This window comes from Callithrix jacchus, chromosome 5 (assembly GCF_049354715.1).
Source record: "Callithrix jacchus isolate 240 chromosome 5, calJac240_pri, whole genome shotgun sequence".
Classification (NCBI taxonomy): Eukaryota; Metazoa; Chordata; class Mammalia; order Primates; family Cebidae; genus Callithrix; species Callithrix jacchus.
This window is the reverse complement of record NC_133506.1, coordinates 144,790,927-144,816,478: the sequence shown is the minus strand read 5'-3', so window position 1 is coordinate 144,816,478 and position 25,552 is coordinate 144,790,927. Positions and strand designations below refer to the sequence as shown.

The following is a 25,552-nucleotide window of genomic DNA, read 5'->3' as shown; positions in this document are numbered from 1 at the left end:
GTGTTCAATGAAACTTTATTTGCAGAAAAAGATGTTGGGTCAGATTTCTCCTGAGGGTTGTACTTTGCCAATGCCTGCCCTAGAGTTTTCTTACTGTACTTTTAGTTACCTAGTTAGCAAACTCTATACTTAATTAACAATTCTTAACCGTGAAACCACTCTGTTCAGATACCAGATGTGGTTTTTGTCTCCTGAAGCAGAACTTGAGAGTCACCATTTCTTGCATGGAACTCTAACTGTTCCTATAATTGGCATCAGAAGTAGTTCTAAGAAATATTCCAAAGGTGAAAAACTGGCATGAATTATATCTTTTGCTTTGGTTTGAAGGCACTGATGACCTAATCATCAGTGGAAAAAAGGTATTAGCTGTCATGGCAAGAGGAACAAAATAGCTACTGAAATGATCATTTATGGTCTGCTTTCTTTGCCTTCACAGTCATCATCCTGCCTCTTTTCTGGAACCCAGAGGTGAAAACAGATGTAATATTCTGGTATCCTTTCCTCCTGATCTAGCTAAGTTTCCCTGGAGTTCTCAAAATCAGAGACAACTGGCCACACTCTAGGGACAGCAAATTATTACAAAAGAAAAACCCAAGTGATACAGGTCTTTAAACTGGAAATTGATATTTATCAAAGACAGAGGTACAGTGGATTACTCACATTCTGCCTCTAGGCGTGATAAAGTAACTAATATACGAGACTTGTAAACAGCCAGAAAACTGGGAAAGTGTATGAAACACAGTTTCAGACACTGGATAACAGGCAACACAGGATGACCATCTTCAGAAGAAGAGCAGTTCATGAGGTGAGTCAATGACAGCTGAAGCTTTCTGGCTGGAGGTACTTTCCAAATTGTGATTCAGGGAAGAGGAACCCAGAAGATGATGTTCTCACTGTTATGAGGAGACAGATAATGCTGGGTGCCTAGGAACTGCAGAGCAGCATGTGGGAGAGAAGGAACTGCACAGAAAAAGAACTCGAGCATCTGTAAGGATCCCCCTTGGGTCTTTAAGCAAATGCTAATTTGTGCACCTATACAGAAACATAACTTGAGATTTGGGGGAAAAACCCTAAAACAATTACATATGTTTTTTCATATATATGTATATATAAAGAACTATTAGTGCCGTAAATTTCAAAAAACATCCCAGGGCTCACACGCAATTGGAAGTATTTAAGTTCCAACCATTCTCAGTGGAAAAACTATAGTGAGCAGCTTGGGTCTTAGGCAGCAGTACCAATGGGTTGTAACTTGGCAGGGAAGCTGCAGTAGTTCTAGAGTAAAGGCTACTATAAACTCACAAGTAACTACTTGCTAAAACGCAATACTCCTTAAAAGAAAACAACAGAATCTAGACACTTAGCCACAAACTATTAACAATAACCATCATACAATAAAAAAAAATTGCCACAATGGTTGAACAAACTTACCTTCCCACCAATAGGCGATTCTTCAAGGACCTAGGCATAGAAATTCCACTTGACCCAGCAATCCCATTACTGGGTATATATTCCAAAGGATTAGAAATCATTCTACTATAAGGACACATGCACATGAACGTTCATTGCAGCACAGTTTACAATAGCAACAACCTGGAACCAACCCAAATGCCCATCGATGATAGACTGGACAGGGAAAATGTGGCACATAGACACCATGGAATATTATGCAGCCATCAAAAACAATGAGTTTGTGTCCTTTGTTCATGGATGAACCTGGAGACCATCATTCTCAGCAAACTGACAGAAAATCAAACACCACATGTTCTCACTCATAGGTGGGTGCTCAACAATGAGAACAAATGGACACAGGGAGGGGAGCATCACACACTGGGGTCTGTTGTGGGGGGCGGGGAATAGGGGTGGGACAGTGCGGGGTGTGGAGCTGGGGAGAGATAGCATGGGGAGAAATGCCAGATATAGGTGAAGAGGAGGAAGGCAGCAAATCACACTGCCATGTGTGTACCTATACAACAATCTTGCATGTTCTTCACATGTACCCCAAAACCTAAAGTGCAATAAAAAACATTACTAGACATGTGAAATAACAGAAAAATGTGACCTATAACAAAGAGAAGTAAGCAAATAGAAGCAGATCCATAAATGACAAAGAAGTGGAATTAGCGAGGAGGAATTTAAATGAGCAATCATAACAATATTGAAGGATTAAAGGGAATGCATAAATATAATGAAGAGAAATGGAAGAATCAAAAGGAACTATTACAACCAGAAATAACAAATTTAATATGCACAAGGCCTATACACTGAAAACTACAAAATACTGCTGAGAGTAATTTTAAAAGACCTAAGTAAATGAGAGATATCCCACATTCATAGAATGCAAATACCAATCCCATTAAAGGGTCAAATTGCATACAATCCATACATAAATTTGGGGGAAATCTCCATAAAAATTCCAACAGGCTTTCTGGAGGAATTTATAGCCTGATTCTAAAATGTATACAGAAATGTAAAGATCCTGGAATGACAAAAGCAATCTTAAAAAAAAATAGAGTTGGAGAATCTCGAGACTTGGTATAATGCTATCACACTGAAGACAATGTGGAATTGGGCCCAAAGAAGGATGCATGCACAAATGGAATAAACTAGAGGGTTGAGGAAAAGAGTCACAAACATGCTCAATCGATTTCCAACAAAAGTACAGGTATCTCAATGAGGAAATAATAGTATTTTTCACAAATGATGCTGGAAACACTAGATATCAATGTGGGATATAAACTGGAACTCAATCCCTACCTCATACCATGCACAATAAAGGATCACAGACTTCAACTTACAAGCTAAAACTGTAGGACTCCTGGAAGAAAACACAGGAGGTACTCTCCCAAGTCTTGAGAGTAATTACATATTTCTTAGAGCACCAAAGCTCTAATCATAGGAAAAGAAGAAGAAAATGAAAAAGAAGTTTGGACTTCAACAAAATAAAAAAAAAAACTCTGCTCTTCAAAAGATGTTTATACTACTCTTCTACTGTTACGAAACATAACACAAATTTAGCAACGTAGAACACCACACGCATATATAATCTCAATTTCTGACAGGAAATCCATACACGGCTTAGCTAAATCTGCTGCTCAGGACCTCATGAGGCTGTAATCAAGGTTTTGGCCAAGTTGGGATCTCACTTGGTTGTTGGCAGGATTCACCTCCTTGTGATTGTCGGACTGAGGTCTCCATTTTCTTGCTGGCTGTAGGCTTGGCCACGCTCAATTCCTAGAGGCTGTCTGCAATTTCTTGCCACATGGCCCTCTGCATAGCCCTTCTCACAACACAGTAACTTACTTATTAAAGCCATCAATGGAGAAAAGTCTCTCACTCCAGTCTGCTAAGATGGACTCTTATATCATGCAAGGGAGTGACATTCCATTATCTTTGCTGTATTCTACTGGTTAAAATTAAGTCACAGGTTCCACACACACTAAGGGAAGGGAATTAGGCAAAGGTGTGAACGCCAGGAGGCAGGAAGTATTGGAGGTCACCCGAGGGTCTATTTTCCCTAACACTGGTAAGAAAATGGATAGGCTAGACAAAGACTGGATTAAAAAAAAAATCTGCCACAGACATCTAAGAAACAAGGTTTACATCCAAATTATATTTTTAAAAACTCCTAGAATTCAGTATTTTTAATAGCATAAAACCCAATTTTTAAAATGGACAAAAGTTTGACAGAAACTTCAACAAAGGAAGACTTTTAAATGACCGATAAGCACAAGAAAATCAACATGATTAGTCATCAGGTAAATATAACTTAAAGTCTCATGAGACATTATCAATAATACACACTAGAATGACTAAAATTAAAATGCTGACAATACCAAATACTGGTGAAGATATGCAAACATGAGAACTCTCAAATAGTACTAGTGGGAGTGAAAAATGAAAATTATGTGGCAATTTCTTATAAAGCTAAACATGTATCTTCCCTCTAACCTAAGAATTTTACTCCTAGGTATTTATCCAGGAGAAACAAAAACAGATGTCCACCAAAACTTGTACAAAAACTCTCATAGCAGCTTTATTCATAATAACCTCAAACTGAAAATAATTAAAATGTCCTGCGACAGTTGAATGAACAAACAATTGTGGAATATCCATAAAATAAAATGCCCAGAAAAAAAACGGAATGAATGGATGATAAACACAGCAACATGGATGAGTATCAAAATAATTGTGTCGAATGAAAGAAGCCAGACAAAAAGAGAGCCTTCATATGAAATTCTAAGCAAGCACAATTAATCTACTGTGTTAGAAAGAAGGTCCGTGGTTGCCTGGGGATATGGAGGGCTGGAACTTTCTGAGATCATGAAAATGCTCATTATTTTAAATTGGGTGGTAATTACATGCATATATATATTTGTAGAAACACATAATCATGTACACTTAAAATGGGTACATTTAATTGTATGTATATAAACTATATCTCAATAGAGTTGACTTTAAATCATTACCTGTGATCGATTTGTAAGAACTGTCTATTAAAGCCAAGTCTGTGGCAGGTCATGCAGTTGTTGAAATATACCATTAGGGCAGAAAGAATACAAGATTAAGGATAGGTCAGCCACTTCTCACTGCACTGGGAAGCTTAAAGAATGACAATTGCAAAATCAGAGGTCAAGACAAAGTCAGAAGACAAGAGAGTCTCTATGGCAGACTAAGAGAACTTCTCTCATAGCAGCCTGACATATGCAGCCTGAAAAGCTAATTCTGTGGGTTGCATGATTCAATGAATGTTGCAGTCATAGACTAACCAGGCCTCTTCCATGGAAGTTAGGGCCCTGATGGAAAAGAGTGGGACTTTAAAAACCTGAATGAGGACACATGTATTGGTCTGAATGAATCCAAATCACCTGACCTTCAAATCCCATTAGCTCTCCTTTGCCAGCAGCATCAGACTGTCCTACTCGCTCTCTGAGAACAGCCCTGCACTGTGTCATGCGGGGAGAGCCTGTATTGACCCTACTTTTAATATCAGGTTCTGTACTATTAGTAGTGTAAGGATAAATAAAGAGACTACTCCCTATGCAACAGTTCAAACTATATAACCTTTTCTCAGAAAAATATTCCAGAGGGAATCTGCAGATTCTGTTTCCCAGAGTCATCTAGGGTCCTAATCTAGGGGAGCAACTCTGATGTGCCCAATCAACAGCCCCCAAGGTAGCTCCAGCCTTACACCATTTCCAGCCAGCAAAATGGGAAGAGCTGAGGAACCAGGGCAAGAGATTTCCTTCTAGTACCTCACTGCTGCTCACATTCCACCAATGAGAATTTAATCCCACAGACACACCCATCCACAGGGATGCTGGGAAATGTAGTCTCTGCCACAGGCATCATTAATGAATTTTATCTAATTCCATTTTCATTCCTCAGTAGCCATTCCATCAGTGATTGTCCACACTTATTTCATAAAACCTTTTGTGTTAAAGAATTAATGCTTTGCTCTGAGCAAACACATCTTTGCCAGTATATCTTTCTTTCGGTGGCTCCTCAAAAACAATAACCTTTTGCTTATTCCATAAGTTGAAACACATTAGAAACAGCCACACTTTTAACCAAATATGTAGTAAATGTCTTATGTGTCACAATTTCTTCAATTACTTGTTTATTAGAAACCTTGGCACGTGCCAGTAATTAATTCCTTTTTATGGCAGATTAGTATTCCATCATATATATATATATATATATATATACCATAGTTTATTTACCTACTCATTGTTTGATGGACATTTGGGTTGGTTCCACGTTTTTGCAACTGTGAATTGTGCTGCTATAAACATGTGTGTGCAAGTATCTTTTTTGTATAATGACTTCTTTTCCTCTGGGTAGATACCCAGCACTGGGATTCCTGGATCAAATGTCAGTTCTACTTTTAGTTCTTTAAGGACCCTCTACACTGTTTTCCATAGTGGTTGTAATAGTTTGCATTCCCACAGTGACCTGGATGAGATTGGAGACTATTATTCTAAGTGAAGTAACTCAGGAATGGAAAACCAAATATTGTATGTGCTCACTCATAAGTGGGAGCTAAACTATGAGGATGCAAAGGCATAAGAATAACACAATGGACTTGGGGGACTTGGGGAAAGGATGGGAAGGAGGTGAGGGATAAGACTACAAACTGTGTGCAGTGTATACTGCTCAGGTGATGGGTGCACCAAAATCTCACAGGTCACCACTAAAGAACTTACTTATGCAAGCAAATACCACCTGTTTTCCAATAACCTATACACATAAAAGATTAAAAGAAACACACACACACACACACACACACACACACACCCTGGCAAGGTTTTGTGTAGGTCTTCTACCCATATTCAACTTAATTGTTGCTACACTGTGTTCTCTATATTATTGCAGCAGGAAAACCAAATGCTCTCCAAGTGGCTCAGCACTTTTTGTCCTTTACTAACAAATACCAAAGACATTTATCATTCACTACATTACAGTAGATTTTGTGAAATTTTAGAGTGAATGATTAGATTACAACATTCTTTAAAAAATAAACTGCTGGTAGAGTTGTAGATTTTTATTCTCTTACTCAAGATTCTTAGTTTTTAAAGTCTCATTAATTCCTACCATTTCATATGACCACAGCTAATATTTCAAGATATCATATACATTTTCATGCTTAATGATGATAATCTTGTGAATAATTTTGAAACTTGCTTAATCTGTCAGATCAGATCACTGTTTTAACTATCAAGTAGCTGAGAAGAGCTAGAAGTGGCACACACATTGAGCAAAGCCAAATCATTGCAGCTTCTGCCTACAATATTGTTATCCTCAATTCACTTTTTTGAAAAAAGAGAATTCTGTTAAGTTAGCATCTGTGAGGGTCATTTTAATGAAAACTAACTCTAGTCCACAAGTCCATTTAATCAGTACACATGAATGACAGTATTTCACAATTGGCTAAAGGCAAACAAAAAAGTGAGAGTCCCAGTAACAACCTTTCTCACTTGAAATGCCACACCTCTCTCCTCCTACCCATTCCTCTCAAACCAATATCTGGTCAGCGTGCCAGGAAAAAAAATGGGAGGTACCAGTGGCAATCCTTACGTATTATCAATAAAGCTAACCTTGAAATACTTTTTTTAGCTGAAAAAATAGGAAATCACAACTTTTTCCCTGCATTTTAATATATCATCTAGTGTTCCCCTGGGGTGCACACTATCAACTCCTTTGTTTCAAAGACCACTGATCTCATCTATATTATGGAGCTTAGAAGTTATTTTTGCAGCATATGAAAAACTCAAAACACAGAGATGAATCCTAATTGTTTACAATATTTGGAGTCTGAACCTGGCCATACTTACTGGTTTGCTGAAAGTGATTGGGTCCAGGTCTGGATGTTTGAGGTAAGCCCCTTATCCCCTCACACTTATATGAAAAATGAAATAGAGAGAAGTCAAGCCAAATGCTTCTAATTGTTGGGCCATTTTCTGTGTGCCTTTCTTGTCTGCATCATCACTGGAGCCCTGAGACCTTAAAAGCTCAACTTGGGAGCTCCACGAGAGCTCTACTGTATATCTAATTTATTGCCCTAGGATGCTGCTTTTATCCCCCTCACCACCACCAAATGCAATTTTAATGAGAATAGGAATGACTTTAACCCAACTAGAGAATGAATGGGAGGAGAGGACAACGAAGGAGGGGAACTTCCTCAGTAGACACTAGTCAGAAATATGGAGTGCCCTTTTGAATAATGAACAAAAAAGTACATAGAAAGTGCACCTCTGCTCAGTAGATACTGAATATATATTACAGTAATTATACTAAAAGATGAAGTTCAAAGTGGTTATAGAAGAATCATTCTTTTTTTTTCTTTTTTTTTTTTTTTTTGAGATGAAGTTTTGCTGTTGTTACCCAGGCCGGAGTGCAATAGCACGATCTCGGCTAACCACAACCTCCGCCTCCTGAGTTCAAGCAATTCTCCTGCCTCAGCCTCCCGAGTAGCTGGGATTACAGGTGTGCACCACCATGCCCAGCTAATTTTTGTATTTTTAGTAGAGATGGGGTTTCACCTTGTTGACCAGTATGGTCTTGATCTCTTGACCTTGTGATCCACCCGCCTCAGCCTCCCAAAGTGCTGGGATTATAGGCGTGAACCACCACGCCTGGCCAGAAGAATCATACTTAGGAGGTTAAACCAAGGCGAATCAGGTACACATCCATAAAACCTTCTCAGTTTAACATCAGAAACCACTCTTTGGTCTAGATAAACCAGACGTCTCAATGTGTGCTGCAAGTTTTATGTGTACATAGAGTTAAAAGTCCATCTCTTGAACTCCAGAGAACATCTGATATAAGGGGAAAACTGAGACTCATTTCTGAGTTACCACCAGAAAAAAAGAGGCTTTTTTCAAGGTTGTAGATACCTTTGAATCAGAAAATCATCAGAAAAAAGGGAGCCTCAAGTACAGACACTGTGGTTGTGTTCTAGCCATGGCGGGGGGGAGGGAAATTAAGTATAGAAGCCTCTCTACTTTATTGCCTCCCTTTAAAAGTGTAATTAACCGTGCCAACTGCCCCAGCATTGGCTAAATATAAATGTTAAATATACTGCATGGAAGGGTACCATGGGTGCCTGCCAGTAACAAAGCCCTTGTTAAAAGCTCTGACAAATAAAAATCTCATGCTCAGGTTATATTTTCATATCAAATCACTTCACAGGTTACTGGTGACCCTCAAATCAGCTCACACTGCTAGTCCCTTCAGTGGCTTTTATGCCATGATGGGGTGGGTTCATGTGGTGGCACTGGGACATCAGAGAATTAAGTGTATATGTATCCTATTACTATATAAATGTATTATTGTTTTTATCATTTTGAGACAGAGTCTCACTCTGTCACCGAGTTTGGAAAGCAGTAGCATGATCACGACTCACTGCAGCATCCACATCCCAGGCTCAATCAATTTTCCAGCCTCAGCCTCCCAAGTAGCTGGGACTACAGGCATATACCACCATGCCTGGCCCATTTTTCCATTTTTTGTAGAGATGGAGTCTCACTATGTTGCATAGGCTGGTCTCAAACTCCTGGGCTCAAGCGATCCTTCTGCCTCTGCCTCCCAAAATGCTGGGAGTATAGGCATGAGCCACTGCACCTGGCTTTACTATATAAATTTAAACAACACTTAACACTTAAATATTAGCTTTATTCTAAAGTTTGTGCTAGAAAGAAAATCATGCATGTCTCCATAGTAACTTACAGTGAAGTTAACCATCACCATGTAATGTAGGTCATAACAGGTTTCATTAATATTTCATATTTAATGATTCAAGCTAAACAAGATTGAAACCATCCCATTTTAAATGCACAATTCTAGATGAATAAAAGTTTTATCATGAGGCATTATTCTAAGCTTACTGTTTTGATGTTTAAAGATAAGGCTTTCTGACATCCCTTCATAAATATTAATATGAACAGAAAATAAACACAGTTGTTTCATAATTGTTTTTTAGCAAAACATGATCCCTAGTTATCAATGATAGTAGAAACAAAGAGTTTAATGCAGTTCTAGAAAATACAGCTTCGAAAAGCTACTTACATCCAAAGAGTCCTCCTTCAATAGGATAAGGGCCATATTCTGCGATACCAGTCGGCAGGAATACCCTGAAGTGGAGGAAGAGACAACATGTGAATTTCTCTTTCCTTCTGTGAGCTCCTTAAATTCCGACTCCTTGATCGTATCTGCCACTTTAAGTCTACTGGCTCACACAGAGGAAAAGGGTAAGAGTGAGGGGGAGGAAAAGTAACTTAAATTGATTTTAATTCTTGTAGACAGACTGGATAAAACCAGTTGGGAATGTCTTTATAACTAAAGGATAAAATAAATACTTTCCAATTTTCTGTGGATTTTTCTTGATCTCTGTTATCCTTGTATAACATTAAGATAAGCCTTGGATTGTCTAAAGTAACAGTGAACACTTTAGGAAGGTAGGTCCATGGACCCCAATGGTGCCCCTAAATCAGCACACACATGCCCACTGGAATAGCCAGCTCCCTCCCTTCCTTTACAACAGTAGCTGCTTCTCACAACAAGTTTCAAAGGAATATACTAAGGGAGTCACTTTTCCTGTAAAAAATTAATCTACATTTCAAAAAAAATTTTTTTTAAAGGCTTATTTGGAAAAAAAGTACTCCTAGTTTTTATCAACAATTTCTTTTCATTTTCCAGTACAGTTACCTCTACAGGTTAAGCAAGACTTTTTTTTTTTTTTTTTTGCTTTCCCTCCCAGCATAGAACATATTTTCTAGGAAGCCCTGGGCTCTTTCCCACTCACATTTTGCCCTGGGTGAGCACTCATGGACCAAGCTGAGCGCCTCTTGGGATGCCTCCCCTCCAGTTCACACCCTCTGTGGAGGGGAGAGGGATCTAGCAACTCCAAGACTAGAGGTGTCCGCCAGGGGAATGGTCTGTCTCTCAGATCACTCTGAGTCCTCTCAGTGCCTTGGGGGATTAGCGAAGACTTGTGCTTTCCACCAATCCAGAACTCAATCTTTCTCATTGAGAAAAAGCAAAACAAAAAATCCTCCCCCACAGAAAATCGGCCCTCACAATTAGTTTTGTCTCAGCATCTTAAGATAATGGATTAATGACTATAGAAAAGGGAAATCAATCATCAATCTTCAAGCAAGCACGTGACAATCTCAAGGAAAGGCTTGGCCAGTACTATTCCTATAGCCAGGGGGAGCCAGGATTCTCCTCACAGGACAGAGAAGAAGACATCCTTCCCACAGAGGCTACATGTGGCTAGAAAAGAAGACGGCATTTAACTGAGGGACAAGGATCAGAACTGCTGCATTTATGTGCTCAGTCCTACTCAGCAGGTTCTCTTTTTATCCCTAAGAAATCCTCATAACAGGCACAAAATGAAATTCAAGATAGACAAAAATTAAGACCAAGAAAAACCATGTTGTGGTGGGTTTTTGGGGAATGAAGAGGTTAAAGGAAACAGTAAAAAATTTTTGTTTATTTCAGAAAGTACATCCTTCCTAAGGACTGTCATGTAGAGTACTTTGTAAAGCACCTCAGAGATCAAAAAAATTATGGCTTTTCATCCAAATGTTAATTTTTTAAAGCAATATAAGAAAGACAGTCAAGGCTGTTGACAATAGTTATCTCAAGGGAATCAGATTACTTGTCTTGTTAAACACATATTGTTTTTAAAACTAAAACAAACTGAATAATTTTATTTTTATTTATTTATTTATTTATTTTTGAGACGGAGTTTCGCTCTTGTTACCCAGGCTGGAGTGTAATGGCGTGATCTCAGCTCACCGCAACCTCCGCCTCCTGGGTTCAGGCAATTCTCCTGCCTCAGCCTCCTGAGTAGCTGGGATTATAGGCATGCACCACCATGCCCCAGCTAATTTTTTTTTTTTTTTTTTTTTTGTATTTTTAGTAGAGACAGGGTTTCACCATGTTGACCAGGATGGTCTCGATCTCTTGACCTCGTGATCCACCCACCTCGGCCTCCCAAAGTGCTGGGATTACAGGCGTGAGCCACCGCACCCGGCCAACAAACTGAATAATTTTAAATCACAACACCACATGGGCAAATACCTGTTAAATCTCTAAAAAACACAGAGGGGAAGCAAGAAGCAATTTTCTATACATTTACAAACTACAAACTAGTTCAAGTCTGTATTTTAACAGCAGTGATGGATAAAAGTGAGACCCTTTCAAAATGCCATTAAAAACTCTGCCTGGTAAGACTAGAATAATCAAACTCTTTGTTTCCCATTAAAATTTTACAAATGCATTCTTCCTTTCTTTAAGTTGTTAGATTAGGTCCAAAGGGGAGGTTTACATTTTCTTTCCACTTGCAAAGGGGATATTGCAACTTTAATCATTTCCCTCTATGTTAGATTTACTCTTTCTTCCTCCCCAGAGACTTCCAGCAACTTCATGCAATGCAGACTGTTACAAATTTAGTGTAACTAATGCAAAAGGATTTACTGGTAGTTTTTTATTTGAACAACAGCTGCAGAAGCTGGCTGTAATTTTTAAGCCCTTGCTTGCTGCTTTATATTTTTCAATTTAAGCAAAATGCCATTTGACAACTGAAGCTACACAAAGATATTATGGAAAAACTCTTAAGTCCTTTTTTTCTAGCCATGGCAGGGGGTAGGGAAATTAAAAAAAAAAAAAAAACTACGGACACATTCATAAATTTAAATATACAAACTAAAGGCTTCTGAGAAGAAACAAGTTAAGGGTTTTTTTTGTTGTTTTTAGTTTGGATACTGAAGTGAGATTTTGCTTAGAGAATTATCACTTGGAGCACTCGCACTAGACAGACCATGGAAGTTTAACCCTGCTAATTGTGGCTTAACTAACACAGCAAATTAAATTGTGTCAATCCACATTTGGTGTGCTTGATTTCTAATGTTTTTGGATAAATGAGATCAGCTATTGGAGAAGAGCCAAGTATAGAATGTCAATCCACACTTGTAAATTGAGGTCTACTTCTTTAATCTCGCAATCTAACAAGACGGCCATAAAATGACTGAGAGGAGAACCGCTGGGATTTCACTTTTTACTACAGCTGAAATTAACAGTATACTCCAAAAGGGTTTAGTCTTTCTACTACCTGAGTATAATCAACATTCAAAGAAACCAAAATATTACAGAGTCTATGGTACTTACAGCAGGATTTGATTTTAACACAATAAGATAATGCTTCATACTAAAAAGTATTACCAAACCAAATCTCTCAGCTCTCTCAACCAGTTTCCTCCTTAAAAAAGGAGAACACTGGTTTTGATAACAAATCCAGACTTCTCTGAAGACACTGTTGAAAAAGTCAGGAACAATGTATCCTTACAAACTATGTACCTGAGATCACATCATCACTGGATTCAACATGGTACCAATGGGCAGTAAGCACGTTCCTGGGTCCCAACAGCTCTACAGAGAATCTGGTCAGTCAGTGTTTGCGTGTATGAAAAACACTGGCAGACAACAAGAATGCATGACAAAAGAGGGTCTTTTAGGCTATTCCACGTGCGATCAAAGAGAGCTCATCCAGTGCCCCTCATTATCCAGAGAACTAGGGAGAGCTGAGGCCTTGTCAGTGGACCACACACCTGGGCACCTCTCCCTTGAGACCCTTCAGGCCCTTCTTGGGAACCCTCACCACACAGAAGAACGTGCTGCCTCACCTCATCTTATCCTGACTCATTCTATACTCGGTCATTTTTGTTTTAAAAAAATTCTGAAGGCTCAAGTTTTAAACCTGTCTCATCCAGGAAGACTTCCCTGGTTCTTTACTACAACTCATATTTTTCCTTTTAAGAAATGAATATTGTGAGTTGCAGTTAAGTGCTCAGATTTTCAGCTTTCTCACATCTGTGTGATCTAGGCTAAGTTACTTCATCTCTCTGTGCCTCAGTTTTATCTTTAAAGGGGGATAATGCCTTTTAAATTATCCAAGGAAATTAAATATAAAACATATGTAAAGGGCTTAGCATAGTATCTGGCACATAACTGATAACATTTGCTAGTAACTATTACAAAAGCTCGTCATGATTAACATCTACACTGCACTATTGGTACTGCCTCATATATTTCATTCTCTGATTTGTCTCATGATTAACTCATCCCCCAAGTGTGGAGTATAAGTTCCCAAGCTTATAGTGGGGCACCTGGCTACAGTGTTAGCTGCAGGTAATCAAGAAATACAGGACTGAAACGTCTGTGAGAAATGGCAGTCAGTCCGGCTTTACCTGAGAATGGTAACGCGCCTTCCCTTGAACGAACAAGAAAATGTACAGGCAATTTATAGGAGGGGCAAGCGATATATTTAGTCACTTCCTAAAACTCAACTTCAAAGATAATCTATCTGTATCTAATAACATCATGTTGTTTACCTTAAATATACACAATAAAATGTATTAAAATTTAAAAAATAAACCTCTAAGACCATAAGAAATGGTTTAAAAGTATCAAATGATGGGTAAGAAAATGCAGGGAGGGTGGGGGAGAGACTTGGAATTCTAATTCAGAAATGGTTTAAGATGAAAGCTAATTCCAACTTAATTACTTTAAAATGGAATACACACTAGGATTTTGTTCTCACTCATCCAACATCCATTTAAAAAAAAATTACACACTCTAAAAACTCCACATCTATTGCATAACTATTTAATAGATGTTTCATGCAGTGGTAATAAGGAAATGACCACCAAGAGATTCATAAGGGCTACATCTGAAATTTTACTTTAGACCAGCCGATGCCAAATTTTTAAGTTAAAAAAGAAAACCACCAACTCCTCAAAACAGAGCTAGTTAGCATAATTCAAGCACAGCATTGCAGGATTCCGGCAACATGCCAATTTCAAACTACTAAAACCTATATGCAAGATGATTGTCGATCAACATAAAATTCACTGGCTCACAGGAGACACATATGTCCTGGAACTTGATTTGACTAAGTGTATTTTTTTTCCAAGGTATGAACAAAAAGTTAAAGTTTAAAAATAAATTCTCAAACTATGAGACATATATATTAAAAAACCAAACTCTAAAAGAGTCAACACCCCCAAACACCAAACATAATTATGTCACCAAATCTAAAGATGAACTCTTACAGTACATACCACTAAGATCATGCTGCTGATCAAAAGCATAAGAGTCAATAACTGTAAGGCATCCCCATTTCAGAGACATTAAAATGTAAAAACAATGTGCGCCTTAGAATGGATGAACTATAGTACCATTCTCTGTGGTCTTCTATATCAGATTTAAGAAAACATTCTTTGCAAAAGCTATATGAATCCCTCTAAATAAGCCCCATACCAGAAGTCAAGAGCCCTGAGACCTAGTACCAGTTTGGTCTTAAGTAGAATATAGCCTTGGGAAACATAGAATTTTCTCCTCGAGCTATAAGACTTTTCATAAAGGAGACATTTATGCAGCCAACAAACATATGAAAAAAAAAAAGCTCAACATCACTGATCATTAGAGAAATGCAAATAAAAACCACAGTAAGATACCATCTCAAGCCAGTTAGAATGGCAATCATTAAAAAGTCAGGAGACAGATGCTGGAGAGGATGTGGAGAAACAGTAATAATTTTACACTGTTTGTGGGTGTGTAAATTCATTCAGCCATTGTGGAAGACAGTGTCGCGATTCCTCAAGGATCTAGAACTAGAAATACCATTGGACCCAGCAATCCCATTACTGCGTATATACTCAAAAGATTATAATTTAGTCTATTATAAAGACACAGGCACATGTATGTTTGTTGCAGCAATGTTCACAATAGCAAAGACTTGGAACCAACCCAATGCCCATCAATGATACATTGGCTAAAAAAAATGTGGCACATATACACCATGGAATACTATGCAGCCATTAAAAAGGACTAATTCATGTCCTTTGCAGGGAATGGATGAAGCTCACCATTCTCTGCAAACTAACACAAGAACAGAAAACCAAACACCACATGTTCTCACTCATAAATGAGAGCTGAACTGAACAATGAGAACACATGGACACAGGGAGGGGAGCATCACACACCAGGGCCTGTCGGGAGTCGGGGGCTGGAGGTGGGATAGCATTAGGAGAAATACCTAATGTAGATGACGGGGTGATGGATGCAGCAAACCACCATGGCAGGTGTATACCTGTGTAACAAACCTGCACATTCTGCACATGTATCCCAGAACTTAAAGTATAGTTAAAAAAAAAAAAAAAGGGACTGTTCATATGTAAAGATTTTTTTAAAAAGAACTTTCAGAAAACACTGCTAGTATAGTGCCTGGCATTTGTGCCAGACACTCTATTTACTTGCTCTGTTTCCCTTTTTTCATCTAGAAGGAGAACTGCTACATATTTGATCTTCCCAAATATCTTCTGGATACCTTAAAACCCACACAGGTTGCATGAAAATGTGAAGTATTATGGGAGACAGGTCAATAATGATTAATACTACCAGGGGTATGAGGGCTAGATGACTAGAAAACAGGCTTAAAAACACCCTGTATCTGGAGCATGACCTCATACTGCTGACAGCCGCCACCTGTGGTCTGACACTGAGAAGTCTAATGACATGTCTGGACATACATGCTTTCCTAAGCCTTCTGCATCATTTGTAGGCTCAACAGACACCTTAAATCATAAAACGACATTTAAATTCTCCGCCTCACCCAGAGCTACAAACTTGAGTTCCAAAGGCGAAGTAAATAAACCATTCAGACATAGCTCTCTCCAAGAAATCAATTCTCTAGCTGTTAGAGGCTTACCTAGTAACACCCAATATATGTTTGAATCTGACTGATCCACTAGATAAACCATGAATAGAGAAAGCCTCCAGGATAAACACAAGACTTTGACAAAAAGTCATCAGCTTATAAAGCATCATCTTCTAGTGGCCTTGGGGAGTATTTGCTAAGAAAGATCAAGAGATAGCAATTGATGTGAGTGGTCCTGGCACCAGCACTACACGTTACTATACACTCTTAGAAAAAAGTACAAAATAATATGATTTTTTAAAAATTGTTTGGACAGGTATCAATTATCTCACAAGGCTCAGAGCAGCCTCACTGCATACAAGTAAAACTTTCCTTTTCAAGTAACAATTTATTTGTGTTTTCTGGGTCGATTTTCAGTGCTTTGCTTTCTCTTGTGTTTATCCCAAACTTAGCTAGATATGCTCAGGTATAACAAAATGAACACGCAAAAAAAAGGGCTGCGTGTCCTCCCAGGGGCTGGGCGGTGTGGATGAGAGGTGGTGAGAGGGGGCTGTGGCCCTTTTCCAGCCAGGGCACAGCTAAGAACACACTGAAGGTAGTTGAGTCTAGGGCAGTGACCTGCATAGGTTATTAGTCCAGCAGGAACACTCAAGGTCTGGAAAACTAGAAAGGTTACCACCTTGCGGCTCGATTTTAACTTGAGGGGTGATCCCCTCTTTTTTCACATTGCTCTAAGAGGGTGGAAAGCATACCACCTAAATTTTAGGTAAGTATTTCAGAGTAGCAGTCAACTTAGCGTGCCCTCTGTAAACAACAGGGGCCACAGATCCATAGCAGGTGTTTTAGCCTAACTTTCTGTGAAAAATAATACACAAAGGGCCAATCCATATGCTTATACAGAAATACAGTATATCAAAAGCAAATACTCTTCCCCAAAGCCACGCCTCTGAGCGACAGCCAGCACAAATCCAGGGACAAAGTCCATGGCTGATACTTCAGGGACTGTTTATGAATCCCACACCACCCTCTTATGGGCTTCACTTCAGTTGTTTGGGAGCCCAACTCTCATTTAATCAGCTATATCCCTGACAAGAAATGATTACATGGCTTTTGACTGTTTTTTTAATCAAATTTACCCAAGAAGGCAGGTATTATCCCAACTGAGGTTATAAGAGAGACAAAACTGATTCAAAGATAAGGTTTTTCAGGAAAGGGACACCCTTGGATTATGGTGAAAATATTCCAAGAAGACTACTCTGATAAGGACTACAGTCACTTAAACACAGAGGCTCTAGCAGGTTTCTTTCTACGACACAGAGCACAGACATACAAACAAATCTAGAAACAGAGTCTATTTCTAGCAAGATACTGTAAGTTACGCAGTCCTTATGTGTTCATTTCACCACATATGCACCGGGTCTTGTTACACCATAACGGTGATCAAAGTACCAGGTAATGTTTAAATATTTCAAAGAATCAAGATTAGATATTTTAAATGTGAGTAGCTGCAACTCCTTTTCAAACTTAAAATATGCTCCTTTAACAATGGCAGAGTCACCCTGATTAAATTCTTTTCTTCAGTTTTCATCTCTGTGATGCTCTGTAAGCAAGAAAATTGTCAACCAAGCTGGAAGAGAAAGACGCTAGGCCCTGAGAAAAGCCCATTAAAATGGTTATAATATAGTAATGCATACTTAAAGCTAGTGAAAACAAGCTCTCTTAGTCTCAGACTAGAATTTTGTGGAGAAAGCAACAAGAAAATCAAAGTTGTCAGATCCTGAATTCTATGACCTATGTAAGTGTGTTTAATTCTTTTCTAGGAACTAAGATAGTTTTAATGTTCATAATAGGCATAAGGGCATCTTTATTTGATTTGGATCAATTTTTCTTAGCCTTGTGAATGAAAAGTCCTATAAAACATCACCTGTCCATGAATTTGGCACAGTTAGACACATTTACAAGATACTTGAAAAACCAATACAAAAGCCAGCATCAGGAAATTATTTTTAAAAATAATTTACCTATATTAATTGCAGTTTCCTGTTTGTCTCCTGTCAACACCCATATTTTAATTTCTGCCTTCAGCAGAGTTGCGATGGTTTCTGGAACTCCTGCTTGCAGGCGATCTTCTATGGCTGTGGCTCCAAGTAGTAGTAAATTCTAGATTGAAAAAATATCTTCAGGTAAAGACTGGCACAGACTTAAGAATAGCACTAACAAATTCTGACAAAGAAAGGCAATCAAACTGTTCTGAGACAGTTGTTCTATTTCCTCTTTTATTCCTGTGTCTGCAGATGGCATCTAGATGGTGGCATTTCCAAATGCCTTGCAATGGTGGACGCACTCTACACACGCAGGCAGCCCAGTAGTCATCACTGATTTCTTGACACAGAGGCTTGTTACAATAGAAACTGTCTGGCAGCAGAGCACATGGGCAGGTTATCCTGAGGACTCTGACAGTACCTGAGCCCTCCCTCTCAGTCCACTAATGAGTAGCACATTATATCACATTTAACGAAGGGGAGAACTCATTCTAGATGATATGCTTACCTGGCAGAATACGAGTAAGAGGCCTGTGGTTCCAAGGATTTAACAGTGAGAGAAAAAAACATCCAAGTATCTTAAGATTGAGGGTAGCTATAAAATGTTGCCCCTTTGGGTCCTCTTCAAGGCCCAGGGCAGATTAGCTCATGCTGAGGATGGATGTGGATGTGTGGTTCCCTCCAGCTGTCCATGCTGTACCTGCTGGTCTGGCAGATTCCAGAGAACGTACAAAGGGCCTGCTCCACATACCCACCACATCCCAAGCCTCTCCAGGACATAGCATCTCTGCTTGGTCACAGACTGTGGGAAGATCTAACTACCTCTTGAGCATCCACTATAGGCATGTCACCTATTTCTAATTCTAAAAATAATTGTGGCTATTTCTAGTAAAACAGGGCAAAGAAACACCTGAATTCAGTTTTGTTCAGTTTATTTTAATTCAGTACATTAAAATGACTCAATATAAATAACTGAATATAAAACTTAAACAAAAAACAGTATAAAAAAGCAGAGAAGAATTTTTTGAAACCAACAAAGGAATGAAAAAAGTAAATAGGTGATGGTTTCAAAGTTATGGAAACCAGGCCAGACATGGTAGCTGACACCTGTAATTCCAGCACTTTGGGATTTGGGAGGCCAGGGCATAAGGACTGCTTGAGCTCAGGCGTTTGAGACCAGCCTGGGCAACATAGCAAGACCCCATCTCTATAAAAAAAAATATATGAAACTTAGCCAGGCATGGTAGCATGAGCCTGTAGTCCCAGCTACACGGAAGGCTAAAGTGGGAGGTTAGCTCAAACCCAGGAGTTTGAGGCTGCAGTGAGCTATGACTGCACCACTACATTCTAGCATGGGTGCTGGGTAACAGAGGGAAACCCCGTCTCCGTACTTTTTTTTTTTTAATTACAGAAACTGGAAATTGGATGACTCTATGGCTGCCAATATGAAACAACAAGCTGAAACCCAGCTCCCAGACTTGAAGGAAACCAATAAACTGAAAACGAGCTAATGTCTACAGATAAACTGAAAAGAAAAACAACGACCAAACCCAAGTAGGCACTGTGAGCAGCGACGGCAAAGCTTAGGTATTATTAGACTAAGTCAGTGTGAGAATAACATCTAAGCAGCGTCCGCAGCATTCCGATTGCTTGTGTAACTCAACAGGTGAGCTAATCTCAGTAAGCCTAATCTTCAACAAACCCAGAGAGTCACTAATGCTGTTTTTGACCTGATATTTCTTGAGCTATCATTAATGCTTAGCTGAGGGTGGCTAACCTTTCAGAAAAAACCAGGAAAATTAAGGGCTTCTTAAAGCAAAGAAAATGATTCAGAGCTAATGGTTCATTAACACACAAGAAAGGAGACCATCCCTATATACTAATAGGATTCCTGTTCAAAGACTTTGTGAAATAGGTGGTTAAGTCCTTCATGGAGCTGTAACGACTGTATCGTGTGTGGTTACCTTCTCAATGATCTCGTAACACTCTTCCAACCGTTGAGCTCTGTCCTTCAATATGGTGCTGGCTTCCTGATAGACTTTCAGCCACGCCTCATACTCATTCTCAGAGAGATCAGCATAAGCCACACAGAGAGTCCGCAAGCCTGCAAGACAGCCACTGGTGAATGGAGGCAGGCAGAACATGCGACCTCCCAGGGGACAGCCTGTGCTCCCTTTTCCATCAGCATGCTCAAAAAATTGAAGAGACGCTCTGCTTTAGTTCCCTCTAATTCAACACTCCCACATCTACCAAGGGAAATTTAAAAACAACTCTCCTGTATTCTAGTATAAACTACCTCTTCTGTAAGTTTGAGAGTGTGCATGAGAAGTCAGAAGAGTGAATTCTCCATAGCAGAGAGGTTCAGGAGCTGGGCATGATCTGCGTGCAGTCCGCAGGTTTCGGCAAGCAGAGAAGGTGAGAAGTGCGTTTCAAGACAGCAAGAAATGGCCCCATGTGCTAACTCATGAAAAATCCAGGCTTCCAGGCAACCACACCCATACACATGCGTGTGCGTGTGCTCACATGTGCATGCATGCAGAGCCAGGGGAACACACCAAGGCCAGAAAGCAGCAGTCAGCACTTGAGCTCCAGCTATCATGACACTCGCTAGCAGGAACACCTGACGTCAGTGTTGTTTACAGCCTTCCAGGGAATTCCTTTCCTGCTCACTATGGATTCCATGAATTATTATTTCCTTAAGTCATGGATAAGCCAGTGACATAAGGACACCAAGAGAGGGCCAGGAAAATAACCACATGAGTTTTCTGAGAAAAGGACTAGTAACTAAAGGTGATTCTACATGTTGCGCACTGGTCTGCCTCTCCCTCTGCACCACTGCTGATAAGTGACAGAGGCATCTACAGGTAACCGAGTTTGGATTTGGCTATGCATATTGTCACTGCCATGGGCACAGGAGGGGACACAGCAGGCACTAGAAAAATGTGCTCCTGGAAAGCAAGACAACATGCCTGAAAGTACAGCTCTAATGGTCAAAAGCAGCATTTCCAAATTCCACTTACCTTCTGTGGCAAAGTATTCCAGATGGCATAATGTTTCCTCCATGTATTTCGAGTCTTTCGAAAGTCTCTCAAAAATTACATTATCCTATAAAAAAGGGAAATGTTATGACTGGCAAACCCTTCAGTAAACCTTCCAGCCAGCATGCTAAGCGTGGTTTTGTTTCTGTTTATCCAACACCCATGAGGATACCTGAGTGGGGAAGCAGGAATTTAGCACTTGGCTGGGCTCAGGCATGAGCTTTGGAAAACAAATTGGGTATGAATGTGTCCAAGAAAACCAAAATCTGTATCTTAAAAGCCAAACAGAAACATCCTGGGAGAACCGAGATACAGAAGAATCATTGGGACACACGGGTGCCTACAGTCACCAAAATTTGCAAAACTCATATCCCAAAGTTTATCAAGCCTTTGTGCAGAAGGGGAAAGGGTGAAATGCACATCTTAAGTTATTCAGGTACAATCTAGCTTCCCAACACGGAAGGAGCACCTAAGCAGGGAGGGCACAGCCCACTGGGTGCTGAAACACACAGGTGCACAGCTCCTCTGTCTGTGACTATTTCTATGACTGGCAAGCACAGTTGGGGGACCAGATTCCACAGATAATCCACCAAATATGTTACAAATTGCATAGTTTTAAGGTACTACAAAAATTTTCTTAAACTGAGTTTGGTTTTTGGAGAGAATTAAATCCTATAAAAACAAAATACACCTTTGCAGCCTTTTCATATGCACCTCTTCTATACTGAGGGCCCTCCTCTCTCTACCACTTCACGCTGACGCCTTTGGTACTGATATGTTACTTAGAATACAGTGTCAAATGAATAAACAACAAGTTTAAAAAATATACCATATGAGAACAAAACCTAGATGAGCTCAATTCAAGTCAGTTTACTAAAAACACAGAATTCTTTAGTAAGTCCAATTATAATGCTTTTAGAATTCCTTCATTTTTAAAGCTCTAGTCATCATGTACTCAGATAAAAGCATCCTTCTTGCCACAACTGGTAAAGATTAGTAATACTGTCAACCAATAACTAATCCTAGGAGAGCTTTGTATTCTTGACAGAGTCAAATAAAATAAGCTTAATGATTCTTTTCCTCAATACATAAGACTACAATTTAACAGGATATAGTTTTATAAGTGAGATTCATAAGCAATAACAGTTTTCCTTTGCGATAAACCATTTAGATTTGGTTACCAGAAGGTAGACAGGACAAAAAGCCTGACCTAGGAAACTGACTAAAAGGGGCAGTAAGAATGCAGCTACACATGCACATTGCCTTTGTACCTACAACACAGCTCTCTGTGATGCATGGAAAAACCCATAACGATTGAGAAGAAGAGGTGCTAGAGAACCACTATATATCAGAGTACTTAAGAGGATCATAGGTCAATACAAACTACTTTATCTTCTCAAAGTCAACACACAACGCTGGTAAAACTGGAATAAGAATTCACATTATAAGGATTTTGCATGACACTTGGAGTCACTATTTCTGAAACCATCTATAGCTAAAAGTAAGCTTTAAACTAGCCATCTTTGTCACAGCGCCCTGAACCACCATTATCTTCAGTGGGCTTTTACTACTAAGTCAACTTCGCAGCCTACCTGAAAGAGCCTTTCATCTTCTGGGCAAACAATAAAGGAATGATGAGGAAAGCAGTTAGGAAAAGCAGCAGATGAGAAAAGCTGCCAGGAACTCTGCTATATGCACAAGGCTTCTCCGATACTTACAGCGCCTTTGCAGTAGAGTCGAAGTTGTCCTGAAGGAGTTCGAACAATTACAGACATTCTTTTTCTGTCACTGGGAGAGTGAAAAACAAAAGTCAGCACTGGTCTGCTTTCAGGATGCATGTCCTACGGCTGAACACCAACCAAAACAAAAGGCAGTCTGGGCTCCTAAAAACGGCCAAGCTCTACCTTTCCCTACCCTTTTCCTCAAAGTAGGACCTGACTGTATCTCCTACTCTTTTTATTTACATCTTCTGAACATAAACCTGCTTCTTTCCCTGCCATGAAAATGAACTAGCACCGCTATTTAGAGGAGGAAAAACAGAAAAGGAGAATTCCAGCACTGACAGTGCACATCTGATTGATTGCTGACTCTACATTCTAAGCTATTGAGTAAACCTGCCCAGCAGGTAACAAAGTGGGAGACTCGGTATAGACCCACTAAACTCGAAAGCTCCTCCCTGTGTCATCTTTTAACTGGAGTAGAAAGAAATCACAAATCCACAGAACACTCCCAATTCGGCACCAAGGAACTCTCTCTCCCCTCACCACGACTTCCTCACACATCTTTCCTCCTATCCAATCCTCACCCACCAAACCCACAGTGAGTCTCCACTGCCTATGAATTCTTCTTCCTGTTCTCCATCCACCTGAGCAGCCTCACCTCATCTCCCACCAAACCTCCGACGCACCACCATCAGGCTTTGAGCAAACATGGGACTCACCATTCTCCTCTTTTGCACATTCTGATCCTCCTTTGCCTACATTTTTTTATCCCCCTGAAGCACACTCCAACTACAGAAGGCCCTAGATCGCTCATGTCTATGGCCTTTCAGTGCAGCGATTTCCAATGGACTGTAAGTCCCTAAGAGTTGGGAAGAGTCTCTCTTCAGCTCTGGATGAATTCCAACATCCTAACCCATAGCACTCTAGCTGACCTGGATTTGCATTTTCTCTCAACTATCTCAAAGGTGGGCACGCCTCACAGTTTTTGAAACCCATGTTTCAGTTTTTCAATGTGTAAAGCAACTGCTTCAAGGGCGTATTATCAAGATTAAGGGGCATTGGGAAAAAGATGAATCCATGAAAAAGAGATAGAATCATCACTATAACCACAAATAATCTTTCTGTTCTTATTCTCCCATATATATATATATATATATATATGTACACATTTTAATAATCCTTATGTCTCTATCCATATTCAGTTGTTTTTATCTAACTCCCTTTACTCCTCCTCCTTGTTTGTCTAATAATTCTGGCCCCAGTTAATGCAGTCACAGGGAACTGCACAGTTTCCAACAAAAGATGGGGCACAAAACGGTCTGAAGAGATGCCTAACACGTCGCTCACCTCCACTGCAGGGACACTGTGACCACTTTCTACATGAGCCACCACCGTCATCAGCCATCCCTCCTCCCCTCCCCATACTCCAAGTCCAAGCCTGTGATCCTAAAACTAAAGACTAGGGCTGGAAAGTATTTCCTACACAAAGATTAAAAAAAACTAATCTTTATTAAAAATAGCATACAAAGCAGATAGAGCAAACAATTTGTGAATCATTTAACAAAGGTTATTTAAAAATCCACCTAATTTCAATAACAGGTAAAGATGCTTTTGAGATAACAGAACCTTGCTTTAGCACTGACAATTCCAAAAGAGGCAAAGAAACAAAATTTGAGATATGTTTCCTTATAACAAATTATGAATGTCTTATGCGTACAAAATGTCCAACAAATATTCCTGGGTCTTACTTTTAAAAATTGTACTGAGGAAGTCCAGGAAAACTGCCCTACATGGACCCAGCCTCTAATGGGATGGACCGATCTCATCTGTCATCATTTGTCAGTTTCTCAGATCTCGAGAGGAGTGCTCCAATGGAGCAAGAGGAATGACCTCATGGGACTTGGGAAATGCCAATGAAAATAATGCCCTCATCACATGCTCCAAACTATTCAGACATGTCTGCAGCTGCTGATGCAAGAACATCAGGCTCTGGAAATCTAAAGAAAAAGGAGGACACAGAACTAGAGCATTTCTCTTGAATAAAACAAAGAAAAATAATCTACTTCACTTTCTTTAATGACAGTCACAAATTTCAAGGAGAAGAGAGTTTATGGAGATACATTTATTATATTTAATACTTAAGAACTATATTTAATCATAGCATATAGTCATGTAAACACTCTGATGAAGTTGGTAAATAAATATAAGTATTTTATTTCAACTGTACGAAGAGAAACATACCTAGAAAATTCCAGGACATTAAGGATTCCGAATGTTTGTTCCTGGCCCATCTAAAGGAAGAAAAATAGGCTCTTACCTGAGGTGCAAAGTATTAAACTCTCAGAGGAATTGTCTCCCAAGCATAAACAGACCTATGCCCGCTCTCTCTTCCCACCTTCTAATCCCTTGCAACATGTAGTGTTTTCTCACAAGTCTGATGGGGTAAGAGCTCCCTCTTCTGGTAGAAGCTTCTCATGTTTCTTCGGTGCTAATGGCTGTCCTAACAGTTGTCTGGTGTAGCCACTTCCA

The 25,552-nt window shown here is 39.5% G+C and overlaps 1 protein-coding gene across 8 annotated transcripts in view; it reads right to left on the bottom strand.

Moving 5' to 3' along the window:
- ATP8A2 (ATPase phospholipid transporting 8A2) overlaps positions 1-25,552 on the bottom strand; it is a 660,345-nt gene that overhangs the window by 447,941 nt on the left and 186,852 nt on the right. For all 8 annotated transcript variants that reach the window (XM_035302377.3, XM_078375201.1, XM_078375203.1 and 5 more), the window contains 6 exons: positions 25,265-25,314; positions 23,021-23,090; positions 21,285-21,369; positions 20,229-20,368; positions 18,244-18,382; positions 9,568-9,632 (listed from right to left, as the gene is read on the bottom strand). In XM_035302377.3, coding sequence (XP_035158268.1) covers positions 9,568-9,632; positions 18,244-18,382; positions 20,229-20,368; positions 21,285-21,369; positions 23,021-23,090; positions 25,265-25,314 — 549 coding nt within the window. The remainder of the gene's footprint in view (positions 1-9,567; positions 9,633-18,243; positions 18,383-20,228; positions 20,369-21,284; positions 21,370-23,020; positions 23,091-25,264; positions 25,315-25,552) is intronic.